General features: G+C 45.8%; 1 protein-coding gene across 1 annotated transcript in view; it reads right to left on the bottom strand.

The window, feature by feature from the left end:
• LOC141133704 (uncharacterized) overlaps nt 1–20,795 on the bottom strand; it is a 182,855-nt gene that overhangs the window by 73,901 nt on the left and 88,159 nt on the right. Inside the window, exons 7-8 of the mRNA XM_073623201.1 lie at nt 17,399–17,440; nt 3,821–3,862 (exon numbers count right to left, since the gene is read on the bottom strand). Coding sequence (XP_073479302.1) covers nt 3,821–3,862; nt 17,399–17,440 — 84 coding nt within the window. The remainder of the gene's footprint in view (nt 1–3,820; nt 3,863–17,398; nt 17,441–20,795) is intronic.

Raw genomic sequence — 20,795 nt, 5'->3', positions numbered from 1 at the left:
CCATTCCTGACTCAAGCCTGTGTGGCATGAACCACCTCTGGGCCTGCACCTGTAGAGCTGAAAGAATCCTAGACACACCAGCTGAAGCACTGCATGGCATCTTTTAGCCTGACTTATTCATTGAATAGATAAAACAAAGGAGAATGGCGGCACATCCAGAAGTAAAATAAGAAAAATGTATTGAAGATCCATAAAGTCAAAGAACATGACGTACATCAATCCAATAAGGTGCTCAGTGAATGTGTTTCACACAAAAGTGCTTACTATGAGTAAGCACGTTTGTGTGAAACGCTTCCACTGAGTATCTTATTGGATTGATGTATGTCATGTTCTTTGATTTTATGGATCTTCAATACATTTTTGATTTTACTTCCGGATGTGCCACCATTCTCCTTTGTTTTATCTGGATTTCTCTGGCTGCGTACCAGGCAGGCACCCGGACTCCTCCAAAAGTTCATCAGATCCCAAGAGGTGGCTCTGAGCGGTGTGAACCCAGCTCTTTCTCTCATTCATTGAATAGCCCCTTGAACGCTTAGGGGGTACTGGTGGTTCATAGGACAATTCAGCAGAGGAGGGCATGGAGGAGGAGGATGAGGGGGTGGAGCTGACAAATCTCACATCATCACCACCAGCTGTATGGAGACGTGGCAGCAAAACAAGCTCCAGCACTGATCCCTGTCCTGCATCCTTCGTAGTTGCAAGCAGAGTTACCCAGTGTGCTTTGAATGAAATATATCATCCACTGGCCATGCTTGCTGCACCACGTGTCAGCAGTAACTTGGACCATGCTGCTGACTGGCTTGCCCAACGATGCCACAACATTGCCTTCCATGTGGTGGTACAGAGCTGGAATGACCTTACGTGCAAAGAAATAACGACTGGTAACCTGCCATTGTGGTACAGCACATTCTGCAAATTCACGAAGGGGGCAGAATCCAACAGATGGAAAGGCAGGAGTTGTACAGCCAGCAGCATGGACAAGCTGGAATTTAGATGCTGGGCATGTGGGTGGCAGTGACTGTATTTTTTTTTGATGCAGCAGCTGGGGCAGAGAAATTTGCCTGCAATACTCTACAGCTGGTGGTGTGCTGCTGGCAGAGGTGCTGCAAGGACCTGTGACACCCTTTGCTATACCTTCATCCCTGTCAGTGGAGTCTGCTGAGGGGCTATGAGATATAGCTGGGGGTAAGCCTGAAAGGTGAGGAGTGAGGAGGAGAAAAATTGCATCCCTTTTGTGTGGCTTTCAGGTGCTCTTGCTAACTGGCTGAGTGGTGGGAGGTTAAATGCCTTGTCAAGCATGTGGTTCCCAAATGACTGGTGTTTTTGCCACGCTTGATCAGCTTGAGGAAAAGTTTGCAAATTGCAACAGTGCGATTGGCTGCACATGTGCTAAAAATGGCCCAGACAGCTGATCTGTGGGAGAACACAGCTCCACAATCTGATTGAATAGGGTGGCTGCTCTACTCTTCTTGACGCTATGTTCAATTAGCGTAGCTGACTCCTCCATGCCTGATGCTGGGGCTATGGTAGGAATAACTGTGGACAAGGAGGCAGAATAAGCCGCTCTGGCAGCTGCGATGAACTGCGCACTAGTCTCTGCTTGGGTGACAGAGGATGAGGAGGAGATGATGATTTAGTAGGCTTGATGGCACAGGCAACATCACTAAACAGAGAAAATGGTGCTCTGCTTGACGACGGACCACGTCTACCTTTGCCTGTGGAAACATACGCTGATGGCCCCCTCACAGTGGTATAGGAACATCTGCCTCTCCTTATTGGCTTTCCAGACATGATGGGGGTGGGGGGGTGGCTTGACTTGATACCAAAATGTAATAGAGACGGGGAAACATGTAATTGGATGCACTTTAATGAATGGAAAGTGGTGTTTGGTGCACTTTAACTTGAGGGCTGCCGCTGACAGAAATGTCACTTTAATATACTGCAGTAAAAGTGCACTGATGCACTACAATATATTGCAGTAAAACTGCACTTACACACTTCAATATAGTGCAGTAAAACTGGCCTGACACACTGCAATATACTGCAGTAAAACTGCACAGATGCACTACACTGACACTGCACTATCACTATAGTCACACTACACTGATACTCTACACTGACAATAGAATCACTATAGCACATCAACTCGCTAGTAGCACTGAATAGAGCCCTGTTTTATCTCTCCCCATGCCAATATCACACTGCAAATGGCTCCTCTGGGAAGGAATTTATAGTGTGGGGTGGTTCTATGAGCAATGTGTCATAATTGGCCTAAGTCATTATGACTTTTTCTAATCATGGCTCTGACAGTATTCTGTGCCCTGATTTGGCAAAGCCTTCATTGCTTCAGCCAATCGGGGCTTTAAATGAACAGTGCGGCGCACAGCGCATTGTGGGGTGTACGACAATGGTCGAACGCCCTGCCAATTCGGGAGATGGGCGAACAGCCAGTGTTCTGGCTGAACTTATGCTAGGCCAAAACCGTTCGCCCAACACTACCCACCATCCAAATGACACCATTCCTATAGTAAAGCATGGAGGTGGTAATATCCTGTTATGAGGGTTTTTCTCTGCAGCAGGGACTTGTCAGGATAGAAGAAAAAATGGATGGAGCAAAATACTGTCAAATTCTTGAGGAAAATCTGCTGCCCTCTGCCAGAAAGTTGTCAATGGGTAAAAGGTTTTCCTTTCAACATGACAATGACCCAAAGCACACAGCAGAAATCAGCACAGAGTGGTTGGAGGTGAATGTCCTTGCATGGCTTAGTCAGAGCCCAGACTTAAACCCCATTAAAAAGCTGTGGAATGACTTGAAGACTGCAGTCCACAAAAAGTCATCAAATTTAACTGAACCTGGGCAGTTCTGCAAAGAAGAGCGAGCAAATATTGCAACGTATAGATGAGCAAAGTTAGAAGAGACACATCCCAACAGACTAAAGGCTGTAAGCAAAAGGTGGTTCAACAAAATACTGGCACAAGGGGGTGATCCTTTTTCCAACTCAGTGATTCTGTTTTTGAATGTTTTTTTATTGTTTGCTGACATGTTGGCGTTATATCTTTTACTTGTATGTTATAAGTTGCACAGAGTAAATACAGCTGGATAAATCAAAAAATTTACTGGTCTTCATTTCAGGATGCAAAGTAACAAACTGTGATTATTTTAAAGGGGGGTGATTGTTTTCTTACCCACTGTATATACGTGATCTGGCGCAGAGGTGCCGCCCTTTAGCAGTAAAACTGCTATAGGGTGGACTTAAAGAGGAAGTAAACCCCGATGGGTTTACTTCCTCTTTGTTTCCCTGCAAAGGTAAAGCATAATGGGCTACTATGTATTGCATAGTAGCCCATTATGTGTAACTTACTTGACACAGGAGCCTGCGATATCAACAATGTCCCCTCTGCTACGGAGCGTCCATCTTCTTTCCGGGTATCGTGGCTCCGCCACTGTGATTGGCCGGAGCCGCGATGACATCACTCCTACGCATGCGCACAGGAGCCGCCACTAACGGCATATCGTTAGCCGTTAGCAGCAGCATGCTCAGTGTGCTTGCGCGCTGCTGTCTATGGCGTATGCGCCTTAGACAGTGGTGCCTGTCTTTTTGCAAATATCTCCTAAACAGTGTAGGTTTAGGAGATATTTCTTGGACCTACAGGTAAGCCTTAATCTAGGCTTACCTGTAGGTCAAAGTGGTCTGTAAGGGTTTACAACCACTTTAAGGTCCAACAACTGAACTTAACCTTCTACAAAAACCTTCTGTATAAACCGAGAAATAATTAATAGAAGTGTTCAGACAGCAATACAAGCTCATTATCCACCTACCAGTTTTCCTCAGACGTGACAGTTCATCGGTGATGTTCTGAACTGGGTGAGATAAAAACAATAATAGGAGATGTTATGCAATGACAGAGAACTGAGATCGATGAGATTCGGATTCAGGTCAAATTCAACTTCAATCCCAATCCTGACTTCAAAACTAAAATAAATTTTCTTATGTTCAGCTTTCTTCAATGTCAACCCATTTCAAATTCCAAATCATGTCTGTGGTAAGACAATTTTAAATGTGCAGTGATTTACTGATGCTTAAAGTGAAACCATTAAAATGAGATAAAATGTCATAAAATTTTGCTAATTACCGGTAGTAATTTTTCTTCATAAATTTTGGCCAAAATTTATACTGCTACATATCTGTGGTAAAAATAACCCAAATTAGTGTATATTATTTGGTCTTTGTGAAAGTTATAGTCTACAAACTATGGTGCCAATCGCTGAAAATTGATCACATCTGGCCTTCCATACTTTAGGTGTATCTCATTTCTTGAGACACTAACAAGTCAGGAAAGCACAATTACCCCCCAAATAACACCTTTTTAGAAAGTAGACATTCCAAGGTATTAAGTAGCATGGTGAGTTTTTTTAAGTTGTAAATTTTTTTGCAAAATGAAGATTTTTTTTTTTTACAAAATTGTCATATTATCAGGTTACTACTACTCTTCCTGAGTATGGCGATACCACATCTGTTAGACTTTTACACAACCTGGCCACAATACAGAGGCCCAACATTGAAGTAGTACCTTCAGGCGTTCTAGAAGCATAAATTACACATCTCATTTTATTCCTACCTATCACACTTTTGAAGGTCCTCGAGCACCTGGACAGTGGAATTACCCACTCGGTACTCAGGTACTCTGATGGGCTGGTGACAGGTATTCGTGTACTCTGATGGGCTACAGATAGGTACTCGGGTACTCTGATGGGCGGGTGACTGGTATTTGAGTACTCTGAAGGCCGGTCACAGGTACTCAGTACTCATATGGACTGTGACAGGTACTCAGGTACTCATATGGACTGTGACAGGTACTCAGGTACTTGGGTACTCAGATGGACTGTGACAGGTACTCGGGTACTCAGATGGACTGTGACAGGTACTCAGATACACTGTAACAGGTACTTGGGTACTCAGATGGACTGTGACAGGTACTCATATGGACTGTGACAGGTACTCAGATGAACTGTGACAGGTGCTTTGATGGGTGATGATAGGTCCTCTTTATTGGGGGGCAATCAGTGTGTGTTGTTGTACGCTGTAAGCGGTAAAGAGATGTTACCGCAATCTCCTCACACACAATCGTGTGTGAGGAGAACCCGGTAACATCTCATTACCGCTCTATGTTTACATTTAGCGATCGCGCGCATGCACCATGCAAAGTGGGGCGGTACCATCTGTGATCGGCTGTGACTTCATCATGGCCAATCACGTGGTAAACAGCCATGCCCAATGGCTGTTCACCCCCCTCGGTGGCGAGTGGTGTCTCTGTGACACGCCGCCACCGAAGGAACAGGGATGCGCGCATGCGCATTCAATGTTTAAATGGACGGACGTCATATGACGCCCGCCCAGAACAAGAGCCGCGCAGCCTGGCCATGATATGATGGCTGGCGGGCGGCAATCGGTTAAATATAGTGTGTGGGGGGTCCCCCTAGCCTGCCTGTAATGTGGTACATCTGTACCATGTGTAGAAAACACAGTAGCAGTTTATATTGGACTTTTTAGGTACAACATACAACTAATCCAAAAATTTATTTTTGTTAAAGCAACAATTTTTATTCCACAGAAGACTAAAAAATATTACTTCCTCATAAAAACACAATTATGACCCATATGATGTCATCCTTATGTTAGTAGCAGCATTTGCGTGGATTCCAATATGTTTCGGCCAGAAACTTGGCTTCCTCAGGGATGGCTATCCGCTTAGGGTCAGAGCCTTCCTGGAATTAAAGTGATATCAATTGAATCTATAAGTACTGATGATTCAGATGTTACTAGGATGCCAAAACCAACATAGGGCTGCAGGTGGCCACAGGAGGCAGATAAGGACCAAGAGAGTAAAATTTGTAAGACAGATGACACAAGGGCAAAGATTCCACAGCGTGTGGTGCTCACATATGAGGCTAGTTCACTGTGGCATGTGTGTGTGTCCTCGTGGCTCCGGCATACAAATTTTCCAGGAAGGCTCTGATCCTAAGCGGATAGCATCCCCTGAGGAAGCCCAGTTTTTGGGTGAAACATGTTGGGATCCACGCAAATGCCACTACTAACATAAGGATGACATCAGGGTGATACTTGTACATGTTTTCATGAGGAAGTAATTTGTTTAGTCTTCTGTTAAATACAAATTGTTGTTTTAACAAAAAAAAATTGGATTAGTTGTATGTTGCACCTAAAAAGTCCCATATAAACTGCTACTGTGTTTTTATTAAACCCCAGAGATGAAGTCCTGTGATCTATCCATACTATACCCTGTTCCCATGTATAGAACCTGCTGCAGCAATAATAACATTTCTAAAGCCAAAAAATGACATTAACCATTCAAGCTTTCTTTATTTTATAGGCATGGCTTGGGGAGCCAGTTTGAATAATGAGGCCACAATGTAGTGAACTGGGAACAAGATTTTTTTGGGATAAATTCTGGTGTTTCTTTTGCAGACTTTGGATAGAAGTAACAGGTGTAGAAAAATTGGTCTGTGGGTGTTGAGGGTTCCATCACACCATTAATCTATAGAGGTACTCTTGATGAAAGCAAGAATTGGCCTTGCTGTCAAAGATTGTAATGATATGCACCTGTCAAACAGGTACGGAAAAATTGGTCCTTGGGTGTTAATTGTGCCAATGAAATCTACACCCATTTTTTTTTTATTTCAGATAAAATCCCCACCCACAAAGCTAGGCAGCCTAGACAGACTTTCAGAGATTCAAGATGCAGAAAGCACTTAATCAGCGACATCGGCATCAGAGGCTTGATAGCTACTGCTAATCCAAGACTGATTCATTTTGATAAATGTCAGCCAGTCCACAAGTCTGTGGACAGATGCGCTCTCTTACCTGTCACAAATCCCCCAGCAGCACCGAATGCCCATTCGGAAAGCATGCTGGATGCATACTGGGCAAGTTCTGGCCAGTGGTCTATTCACATGATCCAGTAACCAGTGGATCGTCAACTGGAAAGTGCTCCATATCTGTTTTCGCCCCTACTTTCACCCCTACTTTCGCCCCTACTATAATCTCCCACTATACGATGAAGACACTGCCGATGGGAAGTGGAAGATTACAGTCCTGGGCGCCGAGGACTAAAAAAAATTTGAAAGGCATCACTGAGACTGCCCCCTTCCCCACTGCTCCTCTCTTGACCAACAGAAGCCTCAAAACTACATTTTCCACCAGACTGTAACCTACCATAGAAAGGAGTTACATAAACTCCTCTTTAAGGTGTCCTCAAGAGATTTCATCTTCTGCTCCCTCTGTGGGGATGGGATGAGTTCCAAGACTTTCCCCTTGTAACTGTGGTCAGTGAGGGTTGACAACCAATAGTGATCCTTCTCCTTGATGACACCTATTCTCGGGTCCTTTTCACAGGCTTTGAAGACCGAGGGGGCCCATGCACCATAAGTTTGCAAAGGCATGAGAAGCAGACTCCTCTGGGTCACTGAGGAATACAGTATCTGGAACTGCCTCCTCCCAGCCACTTATTACTCCCAAGGGTTCTGGGGATGGAAAACCATCTGTTCAGGGTTGACATATGTCTTGCTCTGCTTCAATGCCTCCAGGGCTGCCAGAATCCTTTTCCTCCTCTTCCTCCTCCTCCTCCCATTCCTCCTGCGTGTTCTGTGGCATAGAAAGAATGGTGGCTGCATAAAGTGGGTCTTGAGAGGAAAGGAAGTCCTCCTCTTCCTCCTGCTGCTCAGCCTTAGAGTGCCCTGTCCATAATGCCATGCAGAGTCTGCTCCAACAGGAACACAACAGGGATTGTGTTACTGATGCATGCTGTGATGGACCCAGTACTCAAGAGGAGTATGTCCGCTGTATAAGCTCCCAAGTCACTAGCCGTAACTCACTGTAGGGTGGTATGAAACATATGACCGTTTATTGAAACACAGGCACAAAGAGATATGCACCCTGGGGACAATCCCTCTTCTTTGCATAATGACACAGGGTGGGGTAAACTGTACATTTAGTACAGTGTGTGGCTTTCAGGTGCTCTCACTGTACATTCCTGGGTACCTATTTGAAAAACGATGCACCACCAAATTGAGGCACATGTGTCAACTTTCCCTGTCTATGGACAGGAGGTTTGTTCCATTATTGCACACCACCATTCCTGGCTCCAGCTGGCATGAACCACCTCTGGGCCTACCACTGCAGAGCTGCCAGAATATCTGCTCCAGTGTGGCTCCTGTCCCCTAGACAGACCAGCTGAAGCACTGTATGACACCTTTCAGCCTGACTCATTGAATAGCCCCTTGAACACTTAGGGTGTACTTGTGGTTCATGGGACAATTCAGCAGATGAAGGCATAGAGGAGGAAGGATGAAGCTGAGAAATCTTGCATCATCACCATTAGCTGTATAGCGACATGGCAGCACAACAAGCTGCAGTACTGAGCCCTGCCCTGCCCTGCATTCTTCCGAGTTGCAAGCAGAGTTAACCAGTGTGCTGTGAACAAAATATATCGTCCCTGACCATGCTTGCTGGACCACGTGTCAGCAGTAATGTTGACCTTGCAGCTGACTGCCTTTCCCAACGATGCCACAACATTGCCTTCCATGTGATGGTAGAGAGCTGGAATAGCCTTACGTGAAAAGAAATAGGGACTGGTTACCTGCCACTGTGGTACAGCACATTTTGCAAAATCACGGAAGGGGCAAAGCCCACCAGACAGAAAGGCAGGAGATGTAAAGCCAGCAGCTTTGACAAGCTTGAATTTAGACGCTGGGCATGTGGGTGGCAGTGACTGTATTGTTTTGTTTTTTTTTGCTGCAGAAATTTGCCTGCTGTAGTCTACAGCTGGTGGTGTGCTACTGACAGATGTGCAGAAAGGACCTGGGACACCCTGCGCTATACATCATCCATCATCATACATCATCCCTGTCAGTGGAGGCTGCTGAGAGATCGTAAGGTATAGCGGGGGTAGACCGAATAACGTCAGGAGGACCAGGTGCTCTTGTCAATGGTACCCAAATAGCTGGTGTTTTCGTCACACTTGGTGTGCTTGAGGCAAAGTTTGCAAATTGCAACAGTGTGATCAGCTGCACATGTGCTAAAAAAGACCCAAACAGCTGAGCTGTGGGAAGTGGTCCAGGAGATGACAGCTCCAAAATCTGGCTGCTCTCCACTTTTATATGATGGCTGCCTCTTTGGGGTTGTGCCTCACCCTCACTTTCCTCCTCTGCTCTATCCAGCATCCAAGTTGCGTCAGTGACCTTATCATCATCATTAGGGATGAGCTTCGAGTCGAACTCATGTTCGACTCGAACATCGGCTGTTCGCAAGTTCGCCGAACAACGAACAATTTGGGGTGTTCGCGGCAAATTCGAATGCTGTGGAACACCCTTTAAAAGTCTATGGGAGAAATCAAAAGTGCTAATTTTAAAGGCTTATATGTATGGTATTGTCATAAAAAGAGTTTGGGGACCTGGGTTCTGCCCCAGGGGACATGGATCAATGCAAACAAAAATTTTAAAAACTGCCATTTTTTCAGGAGCAGTGATTTTAATAATGCTTAAAGTGAAACAATAAAAGTGTAATATTCCTTTGTAATTTCGTAACTGGGGGGTGTCTATAGTATGCCTGTAAAGGGGCGCATGTTTCCCGTGTTTAGAACAGTCTGACAGCAAAATGACATTTCAAAGGAAAAAAAGTCATTTAAAACTACTCGCGGCTATTGCATTGCCGGTCCGACAATACACATAGAAGTTCATTGATAAAAACGGCATGGGAATTCCCCACAGGGGAACCCCGAACCAAAATTTAAAAAAAAATGACGTGCGGGGTCCCCCTAAATTCCATACCAGACCCTTCAGGTCTGGTATGGATTTTAAGGGGAACCCTGTGCCAAAATTTAAAAATAAAAATGGCGTGGGGTCCCCCCAAAAATCCATACCAGACCCTTATCCGAGCACCCAACCTGGCAGGCCGCAGGAAAAGAGGGGGGGACGAGAGAGCGCCCCCCCTCCTGAACCGTACCAGGCCACATGCCCTCAACATTGGGAGGGTGCTTTGGGGTAGCCCCCAAAACACCTTGTCCCCATGTTGATGAGGACAAGGGCCTCATCCCCACAACCCTGGCTGGTGGTTGTGGGGGTCTGCGGGCGGTGGGCTTATCGGAATCTGGAAGCCCCCTTTAACAAGGGGACCCCCAGATGCCGGCCCTCCCCCCCTGTGTGAAATGATAAGGGGGTACAACTGTACCCCTACTATTTCACTAAAAAACTGTCAAAAATGTTAAAAATGACAAGAGACAGTTTTTGACAATTCCTTTATTTAAATGCTTCTTCTTTCTTCTATCTTCCTTCCTTGAGTACTCACTACATAGACACACTAAACTGACACACTACAATATACTGCAGTTAAACTGCACTGACGCACTGAAAAATACTGTGTTAAACGTGCAGTAACACACTCAAATATACTGCGTTAAACATACAGTAACGCACTGATATATACTGCATTAAACGTGCAGTAATGCACTGATATATACTGCATTAAACAAGCAGTAACGCAGTCAAATATACTGCGTTAAACGTACAGTAATGCACTGATATATGCTGCATTAAACGCGCAGTAATGCATTAAAATGTACTGCATTAAACGTGCAATAACATACTCAGATATACTACATTAAACATACAGTAATGCACTCAAATATACTGTAATAAACTTGCAGTAACGCACTCAAATATACTGTGTTAAAACGTACAGTAACGCACTGATGTATACTGCGTTAAACACACAGTAATGGACTAAAAATAGGATTTTTTAAAACAGCTTACCTGTAAAATCCTTTTCTTTCGAAGGACATCACGGGACACAGAGCCACAGTAATTACTGATGGGTTATATAGGTATCACTGGTGATTGGACACTGGCACACCCTATCAGGAAGTTCAACCCCCTATATAATCCCTCCCCCTTGCAGGGATACCTCAGTTTTGTAGCCAAGCAATATAGTGTATTAGAAGAGGGGTGGGACCTCTGTGTCCCGTGATGTCCTTCGAAAGAAAAGGATTTTACAGGTAAGCTGTTTTAAAAAATCCTATTTTCTTTCTCGAACATCACGGGACACAGAGCCACAGTAATTACTGATGGGATGTCCCAGAGCAATGCTACCTGAGGGGGGGGGGGACCACGACCAAGTAGGGTGCAATCAGACCTGAGGACCCTGTACTGCTGCCTGCAGCACACTACGCCCAAAGGCGATATCCTCATGCCTTCTCACATCCACCTGATAGAATCTGGTGAATGTATGAACTGAAGACCAGGTTGCGGCCTTGCAGATTTGAGCCATAGAGGCCCAGTGATGCACTGCCCAAGAAGCACCAATAGCCCTTGTGGAATGTGCCCTGATCTGAAACGGAGGAATCTTCTGTTTCAAACCGTAAGCTTGAATGATCAACTGTCGAATCCATTTAGAAATGGTAGCTTTTGACGCTGCCTGTCCTCTATTGGGACCCTCTGGCAGCACAAACAAAACATCCGTCTTGCGGATCTGAGTAGTTGCCCCTAGATAGGCCTTAACTGCTCTTACTACATCCAACGAATGTAGAGATCTCTCTTCCGGAGAACAGGGATCTGGAAAAAAGAAAGGTAGAACAATGTCTTGGTTTAAATGAAAATCAGAAACCACCTTCGGTAAAAAACTAGGATGAGGGCGTAGTACCACTCTATCCTTGTGTATAATCAAATAAGGCTCCTTACAGGAAAGAGCTGCTAATTCTGATACTCTTCTAGCAGAAGAGATGGCCACCAGAAAAATTAATTTCCTTGTCAACAAGACCAAAGGAATCTGACTTATTGGTTCAAAAGGCCGTTTCTGTAACACAGCCAGGACCAAATTCAAGTCCCAGGGGTTTAGGGGCGCTTTAACCGGAGGATTAAGACGCATCACCCCCTGCATAAAGTTTCGGACCAAAGAATGCGAAGCAAGTGGCCGCTGAAATAATACTGATAAAGCAGAGACCTGGCCCTTGATGGTACTCAAGGCCAGCTTCATCTCTAATCCCATCTGTAGAAAATCAAGGATTCTACCTATGACATATTTCCTGGGATGCCAACCTCTGGATTCACACCAGGTTATATAAGCTTTCCAGACTCTATGATAAATCATCCTGGAAGCTGGCTTCCTTGCATTAATCAAGGTAGATATGATAGGACCTGAGAGCCCACGACTCTTCAGAACGTGGGTCTCAATAGCCAAACCGTCAAATTTATCGTTTGTAAGGCAGGATGGAACACTGGACCTTGAGATAACAGGTCTGGGCGTTCCGGTAGTGTCCACGGGGAACCTACCGTCATCCTTACTATTTCTGCATACCAAGTCCTTCTGGGCCAAGCGGGGGCCACCAGAAGTACCGACTTCCTTTCCTGCCTGATCCTGCGAAGGAGTCGTGGTAGTAGCAGAATAGGCGGGAATGCGTAAATCAGTGAGAACCGATGCCACGGAATCACCAACGCATCCGTCCCGCATGCAAGAGGATCTTTTGTCCTTGCCACAAATCTGTCTATCTTTTTGTTGAATCAGGATGCAAAGAGATCTACATCTGGAACCCCCCATCTTTGGCATATGGCCCAAAAGACGTCGGGATGCAGAGACCATTGCCCTGGAAGTAACTGCTGGCGACTTAGATAGTCCGCCTGCCAATTCTCTATTCCCGGGATGAAAACTGCCGATATGCATGGCACATGCATCTCTGCCCAGACTAAGATCTGGTTCACCTCTTTTTGAGCAGCTCGGCGCCGGGTGCCTCCCTGATGATTGACATAAGCCACTGCTGTGGCATTGTCGGACTGGATCCTGACCGGACAACCCTGTAGCCTGATAGTCCAGGCTTTTAGAGCTAGATGTATCGCCCGGATCTCCAGAATGTTGATGGGTAAGGTCCTCTCTGTCTTGGACCATACTCCTTGGACCGCAGCCTGTTCCAGAACTGCTCCCCAACCTGACAGACTGGCATCTGTTGTTACCACCGTCCAGGTAACCGGTAGAAAGGATTTCCCCTTCTGCAGGTTTTCGGGTATGAGCCACCAATTGAGGCTCTGACGCACCGCATGCGACAGGTGCATCGGAAAGTCTAATGCCTGAACCTTCTTGTTCCAGGTCGACAGAATACTGTGTTGCAGCATTCTTGAGTGAAACTGAGGGAACTGCTTCGAATGAAGACACCATCTTCCCTAGTAGCCTCATACAAAGGCGGACTGAGGGACCCTTCTTGGTCCTTACTGTCAGAATCAGCTCTCTCAAAGCAGTGATCTTTGCCTGGGTAGAAATATTTTCTCCTGGCTTGTATGTATAATCAGACCTAAATATTCCAGTCTTCTTACTGGTTTTAGGAAAGACTTTTCTAAGTTGAGGATCCAACCCAGGTGTTCTAGATACCTGACCGTGGTCCTCAAGTTTCCATTCAAAGAGGCTACCGACCGGTCTATCAAGAGCAGGTCGTCTAGGTATGCTATGACAGCTATACCCTGAGCCCTTAATCTGGCCAGAGGAGGAGCCAAGATCTTTGTGAACACTCGAGGTGCAGTGGCTATCCCAAAGGGCAGAGCCATAAACTGGAAATGGCGCCCTCCTACCTCGAAGCGCAGAAACTTCTGATGAGCAGGAAAAATGGGCACATGCAGATATGCATCTCTGATGTCTATTGATGCCAGAAATTCTCCTCCCTGCAGGGTGGGAACTACTGTTCGAATTGATTCCATGCGGAAGGATTGAATCTTTAGGAATCGGTTCAGATCCCTTAAGTCCAAAATGGGCCTGACATCCCCATTTGGCTTTTGGACCGTAAAAAGGTTGGAATAGAAGCCCAATCCCTGGTCCTTTGCGGGAACTATCATAATGACCTCCTGCGACAAAAGTCGCTCTAACGCTAGAAGGAGCGACTGCTTCTTCTCTGGGTCTCTGGGAACATTTGATCTGAGGAACCGAGGAGAAGGGAATTCCTGAAACTCCAGCTTGTACCCTAAGGTTACCGTGGAGACTACCCATCTGTCCTGGAAGTCCTCCTGCCAGAGCTCTGAGAATTGTCGCAGTCTTCCCCCCACTCGAGTGAGCGGGGGCGCCCCCTCATGCAGAGGTCTTAGTGTTTTGCCTAGTAGGCTTCTTTCCCCAGGACTTCTTTTGTCCCTGGGGTTGACTCTTGTCTCTGGACCCCGATGGAGGCGGCCGTCGAGACTGCCTGGAGGCTGAAGCCCCCGGCGCTGGGGAAAGAGTCCGTTTGAAAGAGGGACGCTTACTCTTCTTGACAGGTAAGAGAGTGCTTTTCCCACAAGAGATTCTCTTGATATAGTTATCCAAGTCCTCTCCAAACAACCTTGCACCACGAAATGGAAACCCAGCCAGTAGCTTCTTACATGGTGCTTCGGCTGACCAATTTTTCAACCATAGGATTCTACGTATATGCACCAACCCCAGTGAAAGACGGGAGGTTTGCACGATAGAATCTCTAATGGCGTCAACCACAAAGCATAAGGCCGCTGGAAGGTTAGCAAACCCCTGGGCCTGCTGTTCAGGTAATACTTTGATGACCTGCTTAACATGGTCTCTTAAGTATTGACAGACTCCAATCGCTGCTATTGCAGGTTGGGCCACTGATCCTGCTAAGGAGAAAACATCCTTCAATAGGGATTCCATCCTTTTATCTACAGGATCCCTGAGCATCTGAGCATTGTCTACAGGACAAGTCAGGCTATTATTTATTGAGGAAATGGCGGCATCAATAGCCGGAATTCCCCACATTTTAATAAACTTTTCTTCCATCGGATAAAGTGTTGAAAACTTTCTCGGCGGAAAAAAACGTATGCAGAGGAATCATCCATCCCATCCCGATCCTCTGAAAGGGATTCATCTCCTTTATCCCAGAGCTCCTCTGTCTGAGGGTCTTGGGGAACAGAGGAAAGCCTAGTGCGTTTTCTTCCACTGAGTGAAGACGTAATCACGGCCATTAATCTTTCCTCTAGACCATTAATGGTTGAGGAAAAATCCTCTTGTGTAATATATACAGGGGCTGAAGTGCCAGAAGCAGGTGTAGCCCCTGACCCCGATGGCTCTCCCTGGCTAGCCGTCCCTGGCCCATCTTTAGGGGGGAAGGATGCTGCCGACAGGGGGCCCTCAGAACCTGAACGAGATCCCCTAGTGTCTCTGGTTCCTGGGGTGCTTGAACCTCTTCTACCCATAGTGCAAAGCAACAAGGTGTGAGGTATACAAATGAACACTGTCCGCTGAGCGATGTAGTCTGGCTAAAAGCCTTGCTACCCAATGCTCAGTCTGGTGTTACTTCAGTAAATGCTGCCTAGGAGAATGCCTGTGTCCCACCTTACATGCGACCGTCAGCTCTGTGTCTCTCAGAAGGCTGAGTGCACCTGTACAGAGTGCCTTTAATAGCCTGCAGCTGGCCTGAGTGGGAGTCTAAACACTCTGTGCTGACATCCCGCCCCCTCCTCTACCGCCCCCCCCTCGAGTTTTGAAAAAAACGAGCGCTTCCCGCACTGCCGACTCTCCTGTCATGCTCTGGAGAAAAGGCTGGGGATGGGGGGGGGGGAAGGAGGGAGACTGGTAACAAGATTTGCCTGAACGGCTATCTTCAGAGATGGTGGCCATTAGGCCACAGAGCCCGGGTGGTATAACCACTTTCTAGACCCCTGTGGCCCCTCTCTAGCCTGGGGGGGAACATTCAAACATGAGAAATCCCCCCATCCACCTTACCTGCTTGCAGCCTGCTTGATACGCTGGGACATACACAGCGATTACAACACCTGAGACAGACATTCAGCATGTGTAGGTTTGTGCTCTTGGCAGCCCCCGGTGGTCACAATAGGCATAGCATGCATTTACCTTAAAGGAGAAAAGCCACTAGAACTCAAAAATTCTGTGGAATCTCCTCTTACCTTATCCAGCCGCAGGGTGCTGTTTACACAGACCCAATCTTCACCTCTCACGGTGGGCTCCGTTTGAAAAAACCGTCAGAGACTGGGGCCCCCATCAGTAGGGGGATCCAACAGTTCTGGGACCGTAAAGCACCTCGCCAGAAATTAGGAAGTTTAAAGCCATTTTCTGATCTGCGGGGTCCAGCTCTCTAAAAAGAGAAGCATTACGGGTAAAACCTCGTTTCTTCGGACACGAGGCCCGGGTACCATTCAATTCGGCCATGAAAAGACACTTTGAATGGATCCGGTTCGCCTGGCTTGCCCCAGTATAGGATCTTAGGATATTCCCTTTGGAGCTCAGCACAGGACATCTTTACACGTCCATCACCTAAGACACTGGCGTAAAAACTGAGGTATCCCTGCAAGGGGGAGGGATTATATAGGGGGTTGAACTTCCTGATAGGGTGTGCCAGTGTCCAATCACCAGTGATACCTATATAACCCATCAGTAATTACTGTGGCTCTGTGTCCCGTGATGTTCGAGAAAGAAATATACTGCGTTAAATATGCACTAATGCACTGATATATATTGCGTTCAACTTGCAGTAACGCACTCAAATATACTGTGTTAAACTTACAGTAACGCACTGATATATACTGCTTTAAACATGCAGTAATGCACCAATATATACTGCAATAAACGTGCAGTAACAAGCTGATATACTGTAGGAAACTTGCCCTCACAAATTAAACTGACACTAAAGTAAAGATAATGGTGGTCACTACACTCACACTGACTGAACTATCACTAGATTCACACTAAACTGATATTCTACACTGACAATAAAATCACAATAGCACACTATAGCATACTAACTTTCTAGTAGCACACTACAAATGGCCGCTATGGGGGGGAATATTTTTATAGTGTGGGGCAGGACTAAGAGCAATGAGCCTTGATTGGATAGATTTATGATTACTTTCTCTAATCATAGGGAAAATGCCGCTGATGAAAATTATGATGGAAATATTTTACGAAATTAACACTGGGGACCACGTCCCCATGGAAGAACCGTTGCTATTCCAGACAAGAAGCAGGGGTTATTAGGCAAGTGTTCCTATGTTAATACTTTACCATTGTTGCACATGGCTTCTGGGTGTTGTGACAGTGCAGTTAGCTGTAGGTGTGTATGTCGCCCAGGATTGTCAAGCAGGCAGGTTGGGGGGGCTCTAGGACGATTGATTCGTTTTGGATGAAACTGTGTTTTAGTTAACTCTGCGGTTTATGTACTCCTGTTGGGGATCTGGAGTCTGGGGATTTCACAGAGATCTGGGTGGGAGGAAATCTGCAACCCTGGGCGAGCATCAGAATGGGGAAGAAAGGAAATTTAACAACTGAACTTTCTACCAAAACCTTATCTGTATAAACCGAGAAATAATTAATAGAAGTGTTCAGACAGCAATACCAGCTCCTTATCCACCTACCAGTTTTCCTCAGAAGCGACAGCTCCTCTGCCGTGTTCTTTTCTGGAAGGCATAAAACAATAATTGGAAATGTTATCCAATGACAGAGATTGATAAGATTTGGATTCAGGTCAAATTCAACTTTAATCCCAATCCGAATTTCAAAACGAAAATACATTTTCTTATGTTCAAATTTCTTCAATTTCAACCCATTTTAAATTACCAATCATATCTGGGGTCAGACAATTTTGCCCCAACCCACATCTGCCATATTAGTTTAGCATTACCACTTGCTCACCACCTACTGCAGATGTACTGCGGCAGGTCGGCTCTATTGCACGAAACTACGTACCTGTACATCATTTCATGTAATAGACACTGGGGGCGCACGCAGGCCACCAGAGGCACGATCGCACGCTGAATGGACACAGGGGATGCCAATCAGCGGGTCCGGTGGACCCGAAGTCCACCAGACACCTGCGATCGCTTTCCAGAGTGGCAGAACGGTGATCTGTCCATGTAAACAATGCAGATCGCCATTCTGACAGAGGAGAAGATAGAGATCTTGTGTTTCTGCTGAGCAGGAACATGGATCTCTGTCTTCATCCAGACAGACCATCCACCAAATAGTTAGCAAGCACCCCCTAGGGACACACTTAACCCTTTGATTGCCTCTGATGTTAACCCCTTCCCTGTCAGTGTCATTAGTACAGTAACAGTGCATATTTTTAGCACTGATCATTGTATTAGTGTCATGGTTCCCTAAAAAAGTGTCAGTTAGGTGTCTGCAATATCGCAGTCCCGCTAAAAATCGCTTATCACTGCCAATACTAGTTGAAAAAATAGAAAGAAAAGTGCCATAAAAATATTCCATTGTTTGAAGACGTAATAACTTTTGCGCAAACCAATCAATATACACTTATTGTTTTTTTTTTTTTACCAAAAATATGTAGCAGAATACATATCGGCCTAAACTGATGAAGAAATTAGATTTTTACATTTTTTATTGGATGTGTTTTATAGCAGAAAGTAAAAAATATTGTTTTTTTTTAATTCAAAATTGTCGCTCTTTTTTTGTTTATAGCGCAAAAAATAAAAACCGCAGAGGTGATCAAATACCACCAAAAGAAACCATTATTTGTGGGAAAAAAAGACACAATTTTATTTGGGTACAGCGTCGCACAACCGCGCAATTGTCAGTTAAAGTAACGCAGTGCTGTATCTCAAAAAATGGCCTGGTCATTAAGGGGGTACAACCTTCCAGGGCTGAAGTGGTTAATACATACGAGTTTGTGCTATTAAAGTCCATCCTCACTTTTCTAATTAGACATGCTTAGTCGTATTTTAGTTGACTTAAAGTGATTGTAATCAATCACCTTGTAAAACAACCCATGCAGTTCACAATAAAAAAGAAAGGCAAAAATGTTTCTGTATAGATACAAAAAAAACATTATAAATACTTTTTTCCAGTTTTTTTTCTAAGCGATCACATGCCCTCTGTTCTCAGCTGCATAAGAGCTGGGGGAGGAGAAGCAGCAGCACACTGAGCTTCTCAGTGAATGGCTGTGCAGCAGAGTTGTTCCAGGACACGTCTGGTCATTGGAGGAAAGCACACTGAGTTCCCAAGTTAGCTAGGGAACTGACCATGGTTTCTCTCCTGCTCAGCATGGTCAGTTTTAATAGGTAAGCAGAGGGACTGGCAGGATCACCAGGGATTTCACATAAAGGAAGCAATACAAAGAGAACAGGAGACGTCCTCACACCAGTGCATGGTACAGCTTCCACATATCAGGAATAGGAAGTGCTGGGGTAACAAACATTTTAACCGCTTCAGCCCCGGAAGGATTTGCCCCCTTAATGACCAGGCCATTTTTTTGCGATATGGCACTGCGTCGTATTGACTGACAATTGCGCGGTCGTGCGACATTGTACCCAAACAAAATTGGCGTCATTTTTTCCCCACAAATAGAGCTTTCTTTTGGTGGTATTTGATCACCTCTGCGTTTTTTATTTTTTGCGCTATAAACAAAAAAAGAGTAACAATTTAGAAAAAAAAATAAAAAAATGTTTTACTTTCTGTTATAATACATATCCCAAAAAAATATATAAAAAAAAATGTATTCATCAGTTTAGGCTGATATAAATTCTTCCACATATTTTTGGTAAACAAAAGCACAATAGGCGTATATTGATTGGTTTGCGCAAAAGTTATCATGTCTACAATCTACGGGATAGATTTAGGGACTTTTAGTTTTTTAATTGTTTTTACTGGCGATCTGTAATTTTTAGCGGGACTGCGACATTGTGGCGGGCAGATCTGACCCCAAATTGCACTTTTTGGGGACCAGTGACATTATTACATTGATCAGTGCTATAAAAATGCACTGATTACTGTAAAAATGACACTGGCAGGGAAGGGGTTACCACCAGGGCTGGACTTATCATTGGGCCCATGGGCCCCGCCCAATAGGGGGCCCCGCGGGCCCCAACCGAGTGTACTTGGCTATACTCGGCTAGTTCTGCTCACAGTCACACCTAGTCCCGCCCTATGATGGACATAACACAGGGACTGGGCGTGACTGTGAGGGGAGCTAAACGAGTACACTCGGCTATGTATGTAGATCGGCTTTTCTCGGCTCCGCTCACAGTCACGCCCAGTCCCACCATTGGACCTGTGTTATGTCCATCATAGGGCGGGACTGCGAGAGGAGCCGAGAAAAGCCAACAGGAGCCGAGATACACAGGACCGGCTCTGTGTATCATGCTGGCGCCATATTTACAAGTGACACTGACAAGTCACTGCAGTTTAACCACTTGCCGACCGCCGCACGACTATATACGTCGACAGAGCGGCACGGGCAGGCAAAAGGACGTATATGTACGTCCTTGCCTGCCCGCGGGTGGGGGGTCCGATCGGAGCCCCCCCCCGGTGCCTGCGGCGGTCGGCAAATCTCCCCCGGCGATCGGAGGTGAGGGGGAGGCCATCCATTCGTGGCCCCCCCCTCGCGATCGCTCTCAGCCAATGGGATCATTTCCCTGCCTCTGTATTGTACACAGAGGCAGAGGAAATGATGTCATCTCTCCTCGGCTCGGTATTTTCCGTTCCGAGCCAAGGAGAGAAGACTGCAATGTAAGTGCACCAACACACTACACACAGTAGAACATGCCAGGCACACTAAACACCCCGATCCCCCCCCCGATCGCCCCCCGATCCCCCCCCAATCACCCCCCCCCCGTCACAAACTGACACCAAGCAGGTTTTTTTTTTTTTTTCTGATTACTGTATTGGTGTCAGTTTGTGACAGTTACAGTGTTAGGGCAGTGAGTGTTACCCCCCTTTAGGTCTAGGATACCCCCCTAACCCCCCCTAATAAAGTTTTAACCCCTTGATCACCCCCTGTCACCAGTGTCACTAAGC

This window comes from Aquarana catesbeiana, linkage group LG03 (assembly GCF_042186555.1).
Source record: "Aquarana catesbeiana isolate 2022-GZ linkage group LG03, ASM4218655v1, whole genome shotgun sequence".
Classification (NCBI taxonomy): Eukaryota; Metazoa; Chordata; class Amphibia; order Anura; family Ranidae; genus Aquarana; species Aquarana catesbeiana.
This window is presented reverse-complemented; position numbering and strand designations above follow the sequence as displayed.